The following is a 21,117-nucleotide window of genomic DNA, read 5'->3' as shown; positions in this document are numbered from 1 at the left end:
TCACTAAAATGCTGTTTTAATTATTGAATTAGTGTGATTTCTAAACCTGGAAAAGTCATATAAATTAATAAAATCATAAAACTCCATGGACAATATAGGCTAATCAATATATATTTTGTACATGTTACATAGTTATACCAAACGCCAAAATATATTATCAAGTAGAAATGGTGAATAAAACATTAAAAAGAAAAAGTCAAAAGTCAAACTGATAACCAATGCATTAGTTATGAAGTTATGAATTCATAGCTAGAAATGCAAAGAGAATGCAATAAAATATATATATATATATATATATATATATATATATATATATATATATATATATATATATATATCATGGGGCCCCTGGAGTACTTTTAGGGACCATCGACCCCCACAGACTCCGCTGTAAAAAATCATCCACGAAAATATAGGTTACTCACTCTACTGCATGTATGTGGGGGTGAGACCAGCGCTCTGCAAGGAACGAAACAATGTACCGACACCGTGCGCGCACGTGACCGCTCTGACAGGGTGAAGCACTGCGTACATCCTCACATTCATATCTTTCCGCCCTTCAACGTGAATGTCGCTTTATCACCATCGCGTTTTAGAAATCATCTAATTTCCCTACCACACAGCGTGTTATACATGTTTCATTTTTTCCTTGGCTGCTATTTTTTAAAACGACAGGTCGGGTCGCTTTTTTAAAACACTAAACGGCACGCGTCCGCGCACTATTTCTGCTCGTGGCGGTAAGATATGTTTTTTTTTTCTCTGGGTAAACGTGCCGGATCTACGTTCTTTTTTCCTCCGTGGGAAGCCATGATGGCAGTTTGAGAGTGGAGCTGCGGAGCGCCCTGAGGAGAGATGAGTCCCACCGATAAACCGCACATCTTCACGCTTCTTCAACGGCTACCGTCGCATATCTAACACACACTTCAGGTGGAGACTGTCAGTTGTCATTTTTCACGGAACCAACTTGGCCATCCAGCGACGACGATGATCATTCGTTAGGAGGGTTTTGGGGAGGGGGGGTTTAGCTGTGGTGGCTAGCGGGCGATGCTAGTCGGGAAAGGCTCGCCTGTGTGTTTTCTTCTTCGCGCGGAGATGGAGAGGATTCGCTCCTCTCTCTGGACCTGATCACGGCGCGTGCGCCGGACACACAGACTTCTGATTTATTGTTGTTGTTGTTATTATATCGGATGCGTTCCGGCTTGACCGGGCCGCGGGATCGGAGGACCTTTTCAGCAGCTCGGAGGACTGAGCGATCGGGACCGGGAGAGTCGGGCCTGCTGCGCCGGATCGGATAGAGGCCCGCCTGCGAGAAGCTCTAATCCGGCCCGCTGCGCGAGACCCACCGAGACAGCCCGCGCGCACATATAACACAGTCAGGGGTGAGAGAGGCACAGAACCATCCCAAACAAACATAATCCCCTTTCTAACAATAAACCGGAATAAAACTGAAGTGTTTTGAACTGCTGTCATGGCAATGACTGCTAAAATTAAAGAAATAGTGAGTCGGAATAAGAGGAGGTACCAGGAGGATGGGTTCGATTTGGATCTAACCTGTATCCTTACTCATATTTACTGTGTCTAAACTACTTTTTGAATTATTTTTCTTTACATTTTGTGTTGTGTGTGTGTTTATGTCTTGTTAACGTCAAGTTTTAGTGAGAATGATGGGTATGCTTTCTCAATATGGCTTCCTTTTTTTAACGTCTTTTTATATGTTAGGCAAATCCTTGTAAAAATGCTTGTCATGACGCTCTTGCTGTTTTAATCATGAAATATTGTTTTAACCTCTCCTGTAGAATACCCATTACCCACAGTCAGATCTCTGGTTTGACAGCTACATGGATGTAACGGCACAGTCTCTTTCCAGACCGCCAATATTACATACATTATAGGATGCTCTATTATTTCGTTTTATAGCAGTGTGTGTTTAGCAGTTTGACAGCTCCTATATGTGCTTGGCACAACAATGACAACAGTTTGCTGAAGAGATTGCACAAATCAGTGTGTATTGACAAATCTGTGATTTCTTCTACTGGCTAATGACAGTAGTATTGATCATGTAAAGACATGAGAGGTCTATTCAGTGAGCATAATGCAGTGTGTTCTAACCTTGCTATTCTAGCTATCTTGGAATCAATTGATTTCCAAACACACTTGTGGAGAGAAGTTTGGTTACCTGGGACACCCTGTCCATGGAAGGTCCGACTTGGTCCATTTTACAAGAAAATGTCAAACATCTTTAGCCTGTCAAAAAGGTAATTACTTGATCATATGGTAAGGTCAGCATGTAACGCTTAGTCATCAAGTTCAAATGCTCTGGGCAATGATAAACGACAGTCATGATTCTGATGTCTGAAACATTTTGATTATTGTATCTAATAGTGGGATTAGATTTCTAGACCCATGTCTAGAGAGCAATTTAGCCAGTGGCTGATGTATATCAATGAGATGTTTTATCAATGTACTAACTTTAGATACAATTCATTAACGTTGAAAACAAATCTGTTATCAATTGACAAAGCTGTCAGTTCAATTAGGAACTGATAAAACTCCATTTCCAGATGCCTGCTGATTAATCAGCTTGGTCTATATGTTATATATGAATCCACAACAAAATAGAAGTAATATTTTATTTTCCAATAAATAAAAACAGAAGGTGGAAATTCCCTTTTGGTTGTGAACTCATGACTGTTAAAGGAATTATGATAGATCTCCATTTGCTTTTAGCATTTAGAGACCTCTTCCTCATTTTCATCTGGCTGATATCAGGCGGCCTTTTGTTTTAACTTTGGCCCCTGTTGGTGCAGGAGAATTGAGGTAAAGTGTGTGAGTTCTTCCAAACTTTCACGATCTGCGGAGAAAAGATCTCTGGTTTTTGCATCTCTGGTTCTGACTTGTGTAGTTTTTGCACCAGCGAGCGGTTGGAGTTTACAGCCGCTAAGCCTCGTAGATTTGAGGAAGTGCGGCAGGTCAGGTGTTTGACAGTAAATGGCCTGCTGTCGTTTTGGAATGGAAGTATAAAGAGTAGCCTATCTATCAGATCCATAAATGAGGTTGAATCTTTTTAGTGTTTTCTAAATAATCAAGAACCCCAGCTTGTCATTATTAAACTCAGTGATGCTCTTGGTTGTCCAGCATTTCCTTTTCATTGCTGCTGTAAATCTCACCTCTGATTCTGAAAAGCTACACCACTGGAGTACTGAGCATGCTGGGAAAGGTCAAATGTCATTCAAGCTGTCTGAGCTGCAGAGTTTAACGCTTAAGTCTGCTCATCAGAGACATTAAATTAGTGTATTCTCTGTTGCTGTTTTAAACAGCCGCACTTCATTTGTTTTTGATTGTTTTCTGAGATTTTTTTAAGTCTATGTGTGTGTGGTTGAAGTGTCATGTCAGAATTCTCGCATGCTGCTATGTTCAGAAGGGGTGGAGGGTGTTTTAGCATTCTGGGTGGAAATGGTTTACATGTCAAAACCACTAGCTCTAGCAGTGTGCCTTGTGTACTTGGCTGACATTGAGATATTGCTTAGCAGCTGATGAGGGAGAGGGATGCAATGCAGATGCCTTGTTCTTCTGCCTGTGGTCTGCTACGCATAATACTTACACATGATGAACATGCCTGACTTGATAGATGTTTCATTCACATTGATGTTCCATCTTTTCTTTTCATAAGATGTGCATTTGCCAAAATACATGCCCCTGACTAATGACCCTGACCTGATTAATGAAGGTGGTGTAGATTTCATGTGCGTGTGTATATGCGTGTGTTGGTTGATATTGGATGTTTGTTTGTTTTGCATTTTAAATGATTGATGGTATAATTGAAATACATTTTTAGTATCAGCTATTGATCCGTTATTGTCCATAACATTAAAATAAAAATCGGCTAATCAGTGCATCCTGTGCATACTTCCTGTAAGCCCTGATCATTTTGCTCAGTGACATGTGGATTCCGCATTTTTCAGAAGTGTTGTCAAGGCTTGTGAAACATGGGCATCTGCTGTAGTTACCATTGACGCAGAATCCGGTTGTTTGCAAGAAGTTTGATTTTTGATTTTGTTGTGTCTCAACTTTGCTTTGAGAGTCCTTGAAAATGCTTTGCTCACTATCTGCCTTATTCTGAAGTGTGATTACCTTAAAAACATGGCGTTTTTCCTTTCCACGTACCATACAGTGCCAATTCACCCGCCTTTCTATTTCTTTTTTCCAGTCTATTGTGGTTGGTCCAGTCTGTATGGGTTCTGAACACCAGCTATTTTAGTGCTTTAGATTTATTTAACATTAGTTATGATAAATGAGTCGCCAACCGTTTTAAAGGAATTGGGCTAAAAATAAGCATGACTCATCCAATTATAAAGCTTCTGGCTTTTTATTCTGACAGTGTACGACAGGAAACGAGCAGAACAGAGAAGCCCTGCTTCTTTCCCTCTTTCTCCACCGTGTTGTGGTTGAGGTGTGAACCTCCCCCAGAGTCTGCACACATCATGGGAGCGAGAGCATACAGTAGAAATGCCTGCAGATGCACAGTGAGCAAGGGAAGTGAGAAACGAAAGAATGGATATGAACGAGGCTTTGTAAGGAGACTGCATTGTCTTTCCGTGTCAAAAAATAGCTGCATGATTAAGTATCGAAGTTGCATTTGAGTGCGTAGGCTGCTTGGTGACCTTTGACCTGGTTGGTGTAGGTCAGGATTGTGAAGCTGTTTGACCTGCTTTGCGTTGGTGGAAAGTGCAGACACTCCTGTGCCTACGGTCTGTCACTTTGCTAAAAGGTCAACTTCTAATGATGATAGTGAGAGTGTGACATTTACATTTTACAGACAGCTGAGCTTTTGCATCACAGGTTTTGCCTTTGTTTTCTCCTTAGTTGATTTTGAAGTCTTTGGTAAGGTACAGGCCATGGGAACAATTGACCGGCTGCATAATTACAGCAATTTTACCAGACATGGAATGACACACTCTGGGGAATCTCTGTCCAAATAAGCAATATTGTTGCTTGTTTATGTTGCTGCATGTATGTATTGACATTTTTAATGTTCATGTTGTTTTGCTTGTGGCCACTTGTAGATGAATTATTCTTTGTGAACTTTAGACTTGTGAAGTGGTCCGCATATTTCTTCATTTTCCTTAACAAGCATATCAGATATTTATCCCAACATTATTGCCATGGGCTTTCCTGCCGAAAGGTTAGAGGGGGTCTATAGGAATAACATAGATGACGTCGTCCGGTAAGTCCAGTTGGAGTTACCTATAAAGCTGTCTTTTTTTCCTCTTTGTCTCTCATCTTCCTTTATATTTGACAAATCAAGTGTTTTTGTAAGTTAGAATTAAACATTGTCTAAATCACAGCCTCGAAATTGTTTTATGGTGTTGTTTTTCCTTCCAGATTTCTTGATTCGAAACATAAGAACCATTATAAAATCTATAACCTGTAAGTATTTAATTATATTTGAAGAAGTTACAGATAAGTGTTTATTGTAAGAAAATTGGATTCTCAGAGCTGCTCTTATGCTTTTCTTACCAGATGTGCTGAACGACACTACGATGCATCCAAATTCAACTGTAGGGGTGAGTACATCCATTTTGCAATAATAAAATGTTTAAATGGCGCTTGTAGGGTTTTTTTTGTGTGTAAAATTTGTGATGACATGAGTACTTTCCCACAATACCTCTTTTTTTACACCTAAATGGAAGACATGCGCTCTTTCCTATCAGCCGACATGAAGTGACTGAGTTTGATTTTAAGGCTAGAATACACTACACAACTTTTGCTCAGATTTGCAGTCTGGAGGGAGTCAAAGTTGTGGAAACCGCAGTCATATGTGATGTGCACAAATGTTTTAGATTCAGATTATAATACAGAATTTCAGAAAAACAATTGCTTTGTTCTTAAATCCACAGTTAAACAGCAGTCATCACACATTATATGAAGTGATTTGAGTGTCCACTGCAGTTGAGATGGTTTGTTATTAGTGGGAAGTCATTAGGCAGCTTTGGCTGCTAGTTATGATAGTTTTGCGGGCTGTGCTGATCACATGCAGTGACCTGTGACAAGCAAGCCAACACTTGACGGTCTTTTTTTAACCTGAAATATTGAAAAAGGAGGTTTTTTTATAATTCTTTTATGTATTGAACTTTGTAAGCTATTCTGCTGTTTATTTAAAACACAAAAAGCTACTGTATTGATGTCTGTTTTAAAAATATCGATTTGTTTATTTTTTTTACGATTCTCATTTTTATAAACCGATATAGGACATTCAAACACTTGATCGGATTGAAAACCGAAACTGAAAGGACTGCGCATGTGCAATGACGTAGAAATAGCATAATGTGATGTATGACGTGCGGAGCAAACTGTTCTTCCCGTTGAATAAAGTATCATATAAATGAGTGTCCCATCATTCTAAAATTCTCCTTTTACTCCGCGTCTGTGAAGTGGAGCAGGACAATGTCCCACCAGTACTTGTTCTTTCGGATTCTCATCCACAGACGACGGGCGCTTGAAGGGGCATTTTTACTGCGTGATAAATATAAGCAGCACGACACAACGTTTTATATGTTCATTGTCTCCGAATTTTGACCAGAAATTGATAAATATTAAGTCTGCTGTTTAATACAAATAAAAAACCAATGTAGGAGAATGGTTATAATGCGCAAAGAGTGAGAAACTCTGTATATTTGTGCAGTGTGCACATGTCAAAAAATCCATTTCGGTTTTGAATCTTGTGACATATAAACGCGCATATCAATCCAGTCACGTGTAGCGTTCATGTAAACGCTACATTCAGATTCATCAGTCGGGCAACTCTGAGCACTTTTCATATTCTTTATCCTGGCTGAAGCACTTTTATTTCAGTGAATGTTACAAAAGGAACATTCAAGGAATATAAAGTTGATTCTAGAACCTTAAATCTTTTTGTCTTCAGTGGCACAATATCCCTTCGAGGACCACAACCCGCCACAGTTGGAGTTAATTAAGCCCTTCTGCGAGGATCTCGACCAGTGGCTGTCCGAGGACGAGAACCACGTGGCGGCCATCCACTGCAAGGCAGGCAAAGGTCGCACGGGGGTCATGATATGCGCCTACCTGTTGCATCGCAGAAAGTTTTCAGAGGCACAAGAGGCACTGGACTTTTATGGGGAAGTCAGGACCAGGGATAAAAAGGTACAACACTCGTTACTCATGCATTCTATTTTCAATCTGGAACTGCTTCGACGATGAGTTCTCACAGCTAGTTTGCATTTCCGAGTTTTAACGGTTCACCAAAATGTTTTGTGTGGATGTTACTGAGCCTTTTCATCTTTTTCTTTTTCAGGGGGTGACCATTCCCAGTCAGCGCAGGTATGTGTATTACTACAGCTACCTGCTGAAGAACAAGCTGGACTATAAACCTGTTGCTCTCCTCTTCCATAAAATGGTTTTCCAGACTCTGCCCATGTTCAGTGGTGGCACCTGCAGTAAGTCTTACTCTCCTTTAACCTTTCTTGAACACGATGAAGCTTTTTTGAATGCTGAGATGTTTTGAAAGTGTTCGATGTAACTGACATGGTTATGCTGTCATGTGGGGTTGTGGTCACACTCACAAGGAGCTGCTGTTGTGTTTGTCATTTTAACCCTGTACCACATCTTTTGGTTCTGTCTTTAACACTCTAACACTCATGGGTACGTTTTCTTTCTCTGTTCCTGTTTTCTTTTCTTTAAAATTTTCCACTGAGAACTCTTGTTTCGACATATCGGCTCCTGCCGCCCACCACAGTCTCACACATAATGACATCACACATTGTGCCCTCTGTCCTCCCCTCCCCCCCATTCGTACATAGTGTGCTAGTCCATGTTTTGTTCACGTTCGTGGACTTGTGCGCCACAGCCAGGCTGAACGCCAACCCGAACTGCACCCTACATCACTGCCATTTTTGGGAAGTTCTTCATGTTTTGAAATTGGAACTAAAAGTGCAGAGTCAGTCTCAGAACTCCCATGATTCAGAGGTAGATTCCAGAGTTCCAGACCTGTGTGTGTGTGTGTGTGTGTGTGTGTGTGTGTGTAGAGGTTGCTGTCATGCCAAGGCCAGTGCGGTGCTGAGCTCTTGGTCAGGCTGATGGTGGTGTTTAACTTCCTTCTCTCTCTCTAAGGGGACAATACTGTTAGAAACAGGAGTGAGGTGAATCCCCAGGGCTTCAAGAAAGGCAGCTGGCACTGGGGTAAAACGGCATTACTTTACTACTACTGTTAATAGAAGCATCTTTAAATGTCAGACAGGCCCTGCCCTGTGCAGCATTCAGTACAGTTCAGTACAGCTTTTGTTGCTCTAGTTTCTTCCAGGCAGGAGCCTAAAACATGAAGTAGTGAGAAGTCCTAAATATTTTATCTTCTCTAAAAACCCTTAGAGATGTACTCTTTTCATCAAGAACAAAAAGCAATAGGAATTTAACTATAATGATATAATTATAAATGAATCAAGTTGGGTAACAAAATGAATTTGTTGTGCATTAGGTGGGTGGTATGACCTAAATTTCATATCATGGTACGAGTAATTTTATTTTGCAGTAAATTATTAAGTACTACTGGTGAATTAAATGCTTTAAAAGAATCAAATGTATTATAGTACTAAAAAGTTTTAAATGTATTAATATTTAATATTATTATGATTTTATTATTATGTTTATAGTGTTATACATTTACTTCTAGTTAGATATATTATATACTGTAACTTCTGGACATATATGCACTTATAATTTATATGCACACCTTCAAAAGTTTGGGGTCGGTACAATTTTTTTATGTTTTTTATGTTTGATGTTAATTAGTTTGACTGCATTTATTTAATCAGAAATAGTTAAAACACTAATATTGTGAAACATTATTCAGCGATGTGATTTTTCCATATTTATTTTCTGTGTTTTCCGACCTGAAATGTATGACCCACTTGATTTTTACCATTTAAAACAACTTTTTACTATTTTAATATATTTTGTAATGTAATTTATTTTGAAACAATTGTGCTGCTTAAAATTTGTATGGAAACTATAATGCTACACCTGGGCAATATAGCCTAAAAATAATATCTTATTTAATAAAGAAATAATCTGTATTTATGAAAAAAGAAAATGTGTTCACATCCTGCCCAATGTTGTTCTACAAACAATGTTCAAATTGAAGGCTATGAAAACAAATATAATTCATGTAACCATGTAGGCTGTATATTATGTGCAAAAAAGTTTTAAATCACATTACATTCTAACATTGTAACAACAACATTACAATCTAAAAACTAAAATAATGCTTTTAAAAGCAGAAGTTAAATTGAACAAATTAAAAATTAAAATAAATAAAAACAAAAGCACAGGTAAGAGGATCACTCATTCAATCAGTAATTATATTAGCCTAGATTTAATTACCCCATTACAATAGTCACAGTTATAAAAATACACTTACTTGTAGGTTTAAAATTCTACATGGCAAATTTAATATCCAACAACAAATATTTTTAGCAAAATGTATATTTTAGTCAGAATTATTGTGCTCTGGTGCTCGTCCGCTGAAGTCTATGAAGTTTAGTGGAGACTCGCTTACATAAGGCTCGTCCACTCCTGACATTAAAATAGATATATTTGCATAACTTTCTAACATTTACAGATAGAGAAAATACCTGTGAAATGTAAGTTATGCACTGAGGAAAACACCACATCTCAACTGTCAGAACATCTGATGGGGCAGGCAGCGTTAAACTATATGGGTTAACTATATCCTACCAGTAATTTTGAAGCCTTTAATGTAAAGCACAGGGCTCCAGACTAACTTTTTTTATTAGGAGCGCTGTAGCCCCTGACTTAAAATTTTAGGAGCGCAAGCAGAAAATTTAGGGGCACACCTTCACATTTTCCCCCTAAATAACTATTACAGACAAATGCTTTGATAATAAATAGACTTAACGTACAGAAATTATGGTGCAGTTTTATTTTAAGTTCGCAGGGCTCCAGACTAACATTTGAGGGCAGCAGCACTAAATTCTACAGAAAGTGTTTGGTAGCACTGTGGGATGACAAAGCACTGAGCTTAATTTGAGGTGTATAGTTAACTTTAATTATTATCATTCATTATGTCTTAATATTAATTCAAAAGCAAAATGAGTGACAAAATAGATATTAGGGAGTGAAAATAGCCAATAAGCGCCCTTATCATGTTAACCATTACCATGTTTACTATAGTAATTTAGTCTTTTTTTTTTAAAAAATAAGTGTGAGTTTTCCTACTTCTTGAAACCTTCAGTTTTATAAATAGAGACAATCTTTAAAGGATGAACAAAAATGTTTTGGTCAACACATTAAAAATAACATTTAAATATGATATAGTTTTGAAGTGCTGGAAAAAGATGTGTAGGCTACTTTTATAACCATAGTATACCATAGTTATAGTTATGCCTGGTTCAGATTACACATTTTTTTTGTATGTTACGATAGTCACTGTGTCAGATTACACGATTTTGACTCCTAAAAATCTTGTCATGTCCTGGACAAGAAACATGTCAGACTACACGTTGCTTTACGACCAGTCATCGCGAGCCGTCTCACACACACATTCACTCGCACATATATGTACACACGCACTCACTCACATACACGCACTCACACTCACACTCACACACACACACACACACACCACGCTCTCACTCACTCACACACTCACTCACTCTCGCTTGCGCACGCACACACACATTCACTCACGCACACACTCTCACTCACTCACTCGCGCACACTCACTCTCTCTCACTCACTCACTCGCGCGCACACACACACACACACACACACACACACTCATTCACTCTTGACGGAACCCGTCATGGAGGACCGTTAAAAAATTAAACATGCTAGTCTTTTTGTCGTGATGTCGTGAAGCATCGCAGACGCGACGTCGGTTGTTGCCCACTATGACACACTATACGAGATGAAATTTACTGATGTAAAATTCAGTCGCACACTCTCAAATTTTGGTCGCAAAATGCGACCATTTGGTCGCAGTCTGGAGCCCTGAAGCATGTCTCATGTTTAGGACAATTTGGATTATGCACTTTCCACGCAGCAGCTCACTCTGTGTCCTCCGCTATTTTTCAGGTGCGCTCAAACTACTGTATATCGATATAAACGATATTGCCTCAGTCTAAAAATATATCAATATATCATTCAAACTTGACATACTGTGATACTCTTTTTTTTAGAATCTTTGAAGAATAGAAATTACCAAAAAAATGGTAACGATGTAGAAGTCTTTACTGCCACTTGATCAATTCTTGCTGAATAAATATATGTAAACTTTTGAATGGTAGTGTGTGTATATATAGGAAAACATCTATGGGCTGTCATACCGCACACCTAGTGTACTTGATTAAAAGAAGAACCTCCCTTTGTAACATGCTGACTGTGCTGGGTGCATGCAGGGGTTGGGCGGCTGGTTATTCTTGGATACATATATTCTCCCTTTGCATCAACCCTGTTCCTAATCACTGACATGTCTTTACTGATGATGTCAGAGCTGGGGGTGGAGTTATTTCACTCAGTGTGGGCTCCTTGATAATTAACACCTTTCTTTTGTCCTCTTTTCCTCAATACAATGTTTTTGCTTACCTTTTATTTTTTTATTTATTCCCTCCGTTTGATCTCCTCTTTCTCCCTGTCTCCCTCCCTTTCTCACTCTCCCCATCTCTCTGTTCTATCAAACAGACCCTCAGTTCGTCGTGTATCAGTTGAAGGTAAAGATCCATACGTCAAATCCAGCTCACACACGGAGGGAAGAGAAGCACATGATCTTTGAGTTCCCTCAGCCTCTTCCGGTTTGTGGCGACATCAAAGTAGAATTCTTCCACAAACAGAGCAAGATGATGAAGAAGGTAAGATCTTGTGTAAACTTTGACTTGTGACCACCTCTCAAAACCATAATCTCTTTGGTACATCGCATCACAGGATCTTGACCTTGTTACCATGGCTGCAGAGAGACGTTGCCTTCTGGTGTTTTGTGGTTTTCCTATTGTTTTATGTTTTTGGTCTCTGCTTCAGTAGCTATGTGTGTTCTAAATGTTTTCTTCCTCAATTTCTCTTTTTTTCCCTCCCAACAGAGCATTACTGTCCTTTGCCTGTTTGCGTTTCTGTGCTCTATATAAATGTGTTTATAAGTGCATTTGTTGGAATGTGTATTTGTGCAGTGTTTGTAAACACTTGCTATTTATGGCCATCCAATGCCCAAATGTAAACCTTTGCTTGTGTGCTTGTGTGCGTGCGCAGGATAAAATGTTCCATTTCTGGATAAACACGTTCTTCATCCCGGGTCCCGAAGAAGCTGGGGAGAAAGTGGAGAATGGGTCGGTGGTCAACGATGTGGACAGCCTCTCCTCTCAGAGCCAGAGCTCTCCGGCAGAGAGGGAAAGAGAGAAAGAGAGAGGAGTTGCAGCAGGCGGACTTGAAAGAGAAAAGGGAGCGGAAAGGGGAGGAGAGCGAGCGGGTATAGCGGATGGAGATAAAGACTACTTGATTCTGACCTTAACGAAGAATGACTTGGATAAGGCCAATAAGGACAAAGCTAACCGATACTTCTCACCCAACTTCAAGGTGAGGAAACGCTATTCAACGCTGGACATTTGCATAATTTCAAACATACTTGGTGGCTACAAGTTATAAAACTCAAAAAAACATGAATCTGAGCTCGAGGGGTGGCACCAAGCATGCATTTGAAAATCTCACTGCACGCAATTGGATAACACTACGACCAATCACAACAATAAACCCCATACGCTTAGCTACCAGCGGAGCTAACTGGTAGATTAGGCTCTTACCGTGTCCGGTCGACAAAACAGCAAAAACTTCCTTCTTGCAAAGGAACGATTCGAGCGGCGTCTTTTGTTCCTGTTTTAGATAAAAAGCCAAGTCTAACTCGTTCATTATAGCGGCCAAAGCCATTTCAAACAACTGGTGTTCATCCATAGCCATCTTGCAATGTTTACTAATGACTTCGACGTCACAGAGCTGTTGTCATCTCGCCTCTGGCCCGCCTATATCAGATAACCCGATGTGATTGGTGCAGCTCAGATCGAGGGGCACATTTAATGAGCATCATTGTTCGACACAGAATAACTCGCTGAGCAAATTCAACTTGTGCTCTCGCGAGAACTCTGGATTACCAGGGTAACAGGATTGAGGATTTTAACCGAAATGTATTATTGTATAATGCTCTTCTAATATTCTGTATATATATATATGTGTGTGTGTGTGTATGTATGTGTGTGTATACATATATACAGGCATACATGCATGCATACATAAGATAATAACTCTTTCTACTGGCAGCAAAACATGACTTAATTTGGAGACTGGAGACAAAATTTGTTAAATATTGTAGCAATATGAGACCGCTGCAATGTGGAGTTTTAAATGTTTAAATCACAATTCAAAATATACATTTGTTTGACTAAGATAAGATTCTTATTGTCACTGTAGATGTACAGTGAAACTCTGGTGGAGCAACCTCCCTAGATGCCTATAGTGCAACTTTAGTAATTTAGTTTAAAATAATGTACACTTACAGTCATGTTTTATTTATCTTCTTGGGTTTAGGGTGTTGGTCACATGACTGGCCAAACATTACTCTTTATCTCACTGTCTTACCTTTCGTTAAGTGAGTCATAGATGACTGCAAATTATATTCATATACATGCACACCCTACCATTCAAAAGTTTGGGGTCAGTAGAATTTTTATTGAGCAAGGAGGACACATTAAATTGATCAAAAGTAACAGTCAAGACATTTCATGTTATTTCTATTTTAATTTAATGTTGAACATTTATTTTTTTATTAAAGACTCAAAAATGTATCGCACAGAGCTCCACACTGTGCAACTTCTCTTTTCCTGTCCGTGAGACTAAATTTGTTAGTTGGTTAACTGACAAAAGCGGCCATTTCTTTAGCGCATGAGAAACATCAAGTGGCAAACAAAACAAAAGTGGAACGAAACCATGCTACTCATTTGAGCTGCGTATCGCGTACCGCTTATCAGCTTGGACCAACATTTGCGCAGCGTGAGCTCAGAACAGGTATTTGCGGGCCAGTCTTTGATCACGTGACACTGTTACTACACAGGTTTGAAGATGCTTTCGCTGCAGCATTTCAGTTCAGCACGGAATTTACTCTTATAAACCACAGATATCAGATCAAACAACGCTGGCGTGGAAACCAGGAGAAACGTTGTACCATAAATGAACAAGTTATAGAAGGCTTTTCAGTCCACAAATCACCAACATTCACCATGGATTTAATGTAGTAATGCTAACTGTAACTGATATTGTGGCAGAAACTAAACTTCTTCGAATTGCATAGAAAGCAAGTAAAGAGTGCTCCTTTAAAATCACTGAAGCTGTCAGTTCAGTAAGATACTGTAGAAGAACAATGGTACATTTAATAAGAGAAGATTATTAAAAATGTTCCTTTTATAAACAACCTACTTTTTAAAAGTTAATTTTATCAGCAACTCAAGCTCAGAGCTTTACTGTCCAATGTGCATTTCCAAGAAATAAACATGAAATATTATTAGTAACTGCACTTATTAATGCAATTTAATTATTTTTTTTATGATTAAATTGCTTTTATGATTAACAATCCCCCCTCCCCCCTCTGAGCTACCAAATTAGGTGCTGGTACCACCATCCATAGAGCTTGGTGGGACCAGTGCTACTCTCAAATGTTAGTCTTGAGCCCTGATCATGGTTTGCGCAAAAATAAGCAACACAACTGTTTTCAACATTGATAATAAGAAATATTTGTTGAGCAGCAAATGAGCATATTAGAATTTCTGAAGGATCATGTGACACTGAAGACTGGAGTAATGATGCTGAAAATTCCATCACAGGAATAAAATACATTTTAAAATATATTTAAATAAAGAAGTTATTATTATGATTAATATTATTAATTTTACTGAACTTTTGATTCAATAAATACACCCTTGATGAGCATATGAGCATTCTTTCAAGAACATCCAAAATTCCTACTGACACAAACTTTTGAATGATGGTGTACATAAAAAGAAAATAAGCTGAATTATACATTTAGAATAGATTTTATTTTTCTTGTGTACTCCAGATGACTCTTATTTATTGTACCCTGTCTTTTGTCTCTTTCTCTCTCTCTCAGGTGAAGTTGTACTTTACCAAGACAGTGGAGGAGCCCTCAAACTCAGAAGCGAGCACTTCAACTTCTGTCACTCCGGATGTGAGTGATAATGAACCAGATCACTACCGGTATTCAGACACCACTGATTCCGACCCGGAAAACGAACCTTTTGATGAGGAACAGCACGCACAGATTACAAAAGTCTGAACACTTTTTGGCAACTGCACACACACACACACACACACACACACACACACACACGCACGCACACACACAAATACATATGCCGGACAAAAACAAGAAAAACCAACCAACACCAGTGAAATAAAAAAAAAGGAGAAAACTTGAAAATAAACTGAAGAGAAAAAGGACCCTTCCTCCCCACCCCTCCAACAGCTCGAGGACAGTCGTGTCGGACGCCATTGATCATAACGAAGAAAATATCCTGACCAATATATTGTTTTACTTCATTTTGATTGATTTTGGTGTGTGGATAACGACACCGTTGCCTGAGGTGGGAGGGAAGGTCCTGTAGCTATTCTGTGTATATAAAATCCCTTTTTTGTGTCAAAGACAATAAAAATCTAGGCAATCAGGCGAGGAGAGGGGAGGGGAGAGGAGGAGAGGTAGAGCAGACCACACATCTCTCCTTCTCCCTGTCTTCACCCAGGCCAGTGCTGCAATCACCCTCTCCCCCTCTCCCTCGCTCTTCCCCTCCTTACTGTGAATGCTTCTCGTGCTGTCCGCAGGCGCTAAGACCTTTGACCCCTTCCTGCGCAGTGTGTGCTGGTGTACGTAGTCCTTCAGGCTGTTGTACAAAGGCTACGACTTGCCAGCATTCCTTTTTCCTAGTCTCACGACCCGACCCGTCCCGTCCCATCCCACTCCCCTCCCCACCCCCACTGTGTATAACGATAAATTATGCAGAAAAACACGACATCCCATGTAATTGTCGGTTTTTTTCTTTATTTTTTCTTTTTTATCCTAAGATAATAAAAAAATATAATACATGAAAGCGCAGGGAACCAGTGTTTGCAATAATGTTAACACAACATTTAAAGGATAAATTGGTGTGCATGTCATTGGAGTCAGTGTCCATGTTTAATAAATGCTATATGATGTGTTTTTATTAAAACAGAAGTGTCAGAACTCTCTTAAACGGTCGTCTGAGATCAATTCACAAAGGTAAATTGGTTTTAAGACCTTAAGCTGTAATTGTTAATTTTTTTAAAGCACTTTTAGTGAAACACAATATACAAGTACTATGTTTGCAAGTGTTTTTTATTTATTTTTATTTATCAGTATTTTTAGTACATGCTCATTTCCCGTATTTTACATTTACATCTAATGCTCACATTTTTTTTAAAACACTAATCATTTAACAACACTTAAATTTAATTTTCAGCAAATCACAAAATGAATGTCTTATTTACTTCATACTGTACATTATGATGTGGTCATGCCTAAATTCACTTGCATTTTAAAATGTTTTTTTTTTTTGGTGTTATTTTCAATTATTTACAAAATGGTTCACTACAGTTCAAAAGTTTGGAGTCGGTAAGAATCTTCATTGTTTTTGAAAAGTCTCTTATGCCCGCCAAGGCTGCATTTATTTGATCAAAAATACAGTAAAACTGTATTTAAAATGTAATTTCTTCCTGTTTTTTTAGCATCATTACTCCAGTCTTGAGTGTCACATGATCTTCAGAAATCTTTGGTGCTTAAGAAGCATTTTCTTATTATATTCGTATTATTTTCAGTTAAAAACAATTGTTGCTTAATATTTTTTTGTGGAAACTGTGATACATTTTATAAGGAGTCTTTTTAATGAATAGAAAGTTTTTAAAAAAAAAACAGCATTGATTTGAAAAATATATTTTTTTTGTAACAATACAAATGTCTACTGTGAATTTAATGCATCCTTGCTGAATAAGATCCCAAACTTTTGAACAGTGTAAATTATAGAATACACTTAGTATTGGCTATTTATTAGTTAATATGAATATTAATATCAACATATCCCTATTTTGTTCTCTTTTTCTTTGAACACATGTTTTTTTTTTTTTTTTTCATTTTCTAGGTTCACATTTTTGAAAGTCTCTCCTTAAGTAGAAGTTTTGTGTTTTTTGTCCTTGGTGGATGCTCATTCCTTCTGTAATCTTGCTCTTAATCCTGTAAGGCCCACTGTTGTAATATTACAACATCAATTTTAGCATATGTATTTTTTTCTCTCTAAGACCTCATTTACACATCTAATAGGTCCTATTGTTCAGCCTTGCAATGCTATTGGATGGAATATTTTGTGAATAGGCCTGTTCACGTAGCCACGAACTCACACAACCTACGAAATTGTCTTAACACCTCATCTTGTTTTACTGGACTGAATAAATCAACATTCAAGTAAGTAAAATACCCAAAATATGTTTTATTTGATTAATAATATGTCTAGATCATGCAGATATTAAGGTATGATGTTAATGTCAGATTTTGAGCTTGTAATGTCAAATTTGTAATTTTTACAACATGGGTGAAAGGGGTAGCAAAGTTTGCCTGTGCACCTTGCACATTACATGGATGAATTTTACTTCTCACCTGTTCCATGTGAAATAAATACTAATAGAAACATGTTTTTGATCATTCACAAGTTTTAAATGTCGTCTTTGTTACAATTTTGATTTTGAATCAAATTATTTTTAACCAAATATCTGCTTGCTGCGTGAGGGACAGGTGATAACGTTCTGTAATGTGGGGGCTGATAAGCTAACCAGACAGTATTGTGTGAATTCTGTGGAATGTGTGAATTCTTTAAAATGTTGGAATGATTGGAATATGGAAAATAACCAGTGTTTTTTTCCATTTCAGAATGCCACCAGCCAGTAAAGTCCATATTATCTACAAAGTGTGTGATGTCATTGATGCCATCCAAAATGGGTACAGTGATTTTGAAATGGATTCTGATACAAGTGATGAAGAGGAATGCGGAGATGCCTGTGAACCGGAAAAATAAATAACCCAGTGATCACCCATCTGATGATCAAAATCAAGTCATTCAAGAACACAGACCATGTCCCGTGACAGGTATCGCTGGCTGAAAAAGGATTTTATCAGTCCCAACTAGGGATGTTATGATACCAAAAATCGATAGTAGCCAAAAGTACACGATACTCAATACCAAAGTCGATACCACGACTAAAAAAAAAATTTCATTTTGGAAAATGGGGGAAATTCTCCCCTTAAGTTACTCTTATGGGGTTACTTTATTTTTTAAAAAGAAATTAGTTATCTTGCCGAAATGTTTGCTCACTCAATGTATTTGTGTTTTTATGAGGTAATTTGTTGCAATAGTCAGTAAATAAGAATGAATAAACACATTAGAAGCAGTAGCATAATTAATGGAATAAAGATACTAGTTAAACAATGCTGTATATTTTTTCAGGTCTAACAGTAGAATTCAGTAAAAATACCACAGAAATTGAATAATCAAAGATAAAATAACTCTGCATAGTCATAATTAAGTTAAATATAGATAAAAACTTATTAAAGCTTTTATTTTGTTGTTTGATTTTCATTAATAATACAGACAGCCAATAGTAGCCTAGACAGTAGCAGGTTTTAAAAGGCTGCTGTCACTAAGACCTAATGGACGGAGACAATATATGCTGTTCACAGTTACATAACCAACGCGAATATTTGCCAAGACAGGCATTTTGACATAACTGTGTATTTGAACGTTTATGTGTTATAAGCGGCTAAAATCGACTGTGTGTGTTCGATTTGGTAGCACGTACTGACTGAAGACCTTCTCTCAGAGAGCGTGCGAGTACTTTATAGTTTAAAATCGCTTGAATTTATAAATTGTCACGATATAAAACGATGTGCGCTAAAGTGCAGTTCGCTTGAAAAACAAAATCGGTGTGGATATAATCGATGTGAAGCCATTTGCGCATTTTGAGAGAGAGAGAGAGAAAAGATGCTGATGCTTTGTGATTATCACAATTGAGCATGGCTATGAGCTAAATCACATAAATGCCAAATTTTTCATTCAGTTCATCAGGACTTGTAAATATAATCTGAACATATTTTTATAATAAATCATTTTTCATAAAAATATTACTTGTGCAATTATTAATATTGTGTGATTATTAGTGTGTATATAGGCTACGGTTATGGGGCTACATAAGCAGTACACCCTGCAATTGAAATCTGAAATCTGAAATTCTGCTATCAAATATTTCCCTAAAAACTTATTAAAATGTAAAATATATAAAAACCCATTTATTTCTGCGTTAGAGGCCTCCTACAACATTTTAAAGATGAAACAATAAATTGTAGTTTTTTTTCTATATTTGGGTCTTTGAGGGTTGAACTTTCTATATTGTGAATGGAGAATGTGTTTCTCAGCTATAATGCAGTATTATACATTTTTGAAATTGGGGTCTTCTGTCGGTTTCCAGGTTGATGAGGATATTTTTAGCTTGACATAAATGATGCAAATCCCTGTGATGGGTTTAGGCACAGCACTTTAGTGCTCTGAAGCAGATGTTGGTTCAGGCAGCTATTTAGGGCTTAGTGCTTGATATAAGCAGTGAAAATTGACTCTTATAATTACGATTATAAAAGAATCTTGATAGTTACTGTGGGAATCAGTAATCTGACTAGTCTATCCTGTATATAATTGTCCAGCCGTAATGCTGTCTCTGCATATCTGTAGCTTTCTGCAGTCATTAGATTAGAGCGTGTAGACATGGAGGGAAATATAAATCTCATAACAAAGAGAAAAGGACATAGATATATAATCCACCCCTCTCCTCGTCGCTCTGTCTTCCTCCTTCCTTTTAATTCTCCTCTTGGTCGGTTTTATTCCCCTTTGTCCGTTCGCTCGATGCTGTCGTTTATCTTTTTCTGATTTTGATAAAAACATCAAACTAGACCCACAGCCGCTAATGATGGAGACGGGAACTGTTCCACTACACCGTAATTGGTTGGCCATTGGGGAGTCATAGAAATGAGCCCTGAATGACCAATGAGGTGCTTGTCCTCTGTCGGCAAGCACGGTTTCTTTCATTAGGAAGATGTTCAGTCACCAAGAACGGCTACGCCTCCAGTTTACATCTTAGAACTTGCCGCTGATGCAATGCCACGACAATATGGCAACCGCTGTACCCTGCTATGCATATTTTTAGGAGATTTTAAGAGCTGCTTTATACAGCAATATTGATTAGAGTTTGGAAATTCTCTTCGCTTTGACTCAAGCTTCATCTAATTGCAGCATTAGCATGTTCGTGTCTTTTTTTTTTGGTTTGGAAAGTATTCGCTCAATCTTGCAAGTCAACACTTCATCTACACTGTGGGACAGTATGAAACTAATCTAGCGAAAACTTGCTGTTAGAGCACAGCTGTGCTATGTTTGGATTAGGCCCAGAATAAAACCGAAAGTGGGGATTAACTGGCCTGGGTGGCAAGTTCTGCATTTATTTAAGAGATAAACAGCTCTAAACAGCTCAAAGAGAAGTAGTTGTGCTGTACTATATTTTATTTTATTTTTTAGAAAATATACCTGTGGTCATAGATGAAATCAGAAAGTGTAGGCTTGTTTAAGAATTAACCTAATGACCTCAATTTAGACCTTAAGTGAATATTCTGGGTTTAATAAAATTAAGCCCAATCAACAGCATTTGTGGCGTACTGTTATTACAAAAATAAGTCCCGCAAAAGTCGAGGTTACAGTGAGGCACTTTAGATGGAAGAGTGAAGGGGCCAGTGTTTAGAGGATTCAAAAGCAGAAATGTGATGCTTATTTTATAGAAGCACTTAATTTGATTGTTAAAACTATTTTTGAGCTGACCACGTGACACTTAAAATGGCATTTTTACGGCCATTTTAGGTGTCAAATTGTCAGGGCAACAAAATTGTACAATTGGATTCAACTACCCAGAAATGGCTAAATAAGCCAATTTTTATTATTATTT

General features: G+C 38.0%; 1 protein-coding gene across 2 annotated transcripts; it reads left to right on the top strand.

Annotated features, from left to right (window-relative positions):
• Positions 1–789: 789 nt before the first annotated feature.
• Positions 790–15,789, top strand: ptena (phosphatase and tensin homolog A). Of its 2 annotated transcripts, XM_079854399.1 has the most exons (10): positions 790–1,553; positions 5,140–5,224; positions 5,383–5,427; positions 5,521–5,564; positions 6,923–7,161; positions 7,313–7,454; positions 8,128–8,196; positions 11,713–11,879; positions 12,271–12,594; positions 15,170–15,789. In XM_079854399.1, the coding sequence occupies exons 1-10, from the start codon at positions 1,469–1,471 to the stop codon at positions 15,353–15,355; spliced, it is 1,386 nt and encodes a 461-aa protein (XP_079710525.1). In that variant the 5' UTR covers positions 790–1,468; the 3' UTR covers positions 15,356–15,789. The 2 variants fall into 2 exon arrangements, with proteins under 2 accessions (XP_079710525.1, XP_079710526.1); XM_079854400.1 differs by lacking the exon at positions 8,128–8,196 and having other exon boundaries at positions 794–1,553.
• The last annotated feature ends 5,328 nt before the right edge of the window (positions 15,790–21,117 follow it).

This window comes from Squalius cephalus (assembly GCF_949319135.1).
Source record: "Squalius cephalus genome assembly, chromosome: 20".
NCBI lineage: Eukaryota > Metazoa > Chordata > Actinopteri > Cypriniformes > Leuciscidae > Squalius > Squalius cephalus.
Note: the sequence above shows the minus strand (reverse complement) of the source record. Positions and strands in the feature narration are given on the sequence as shown.

Coding starts and splice junctions, on each gene's coding strand:
- ptena (XM_079854399.1), top strand. CDS start 1,469: ATGGCAATGACTGCTAAAATTAAAGAAATAGTGAGTCGGAATAAGAGG. Junction 7,455..8,127: donor GTTCAGTGGTGGCACCTGCA/GTAAGTCTTACT, acceptor TCTCTCTCTAAG/GGGACAATACTGTTAGAAAC. Junction 8,197..11,712: donor GAAAGGCAGCTGGCACTGGG/GTAAAACGGCAT, acceptor TCTATCAAACAG/ACCCTCAGTTCGTCGTGTAT.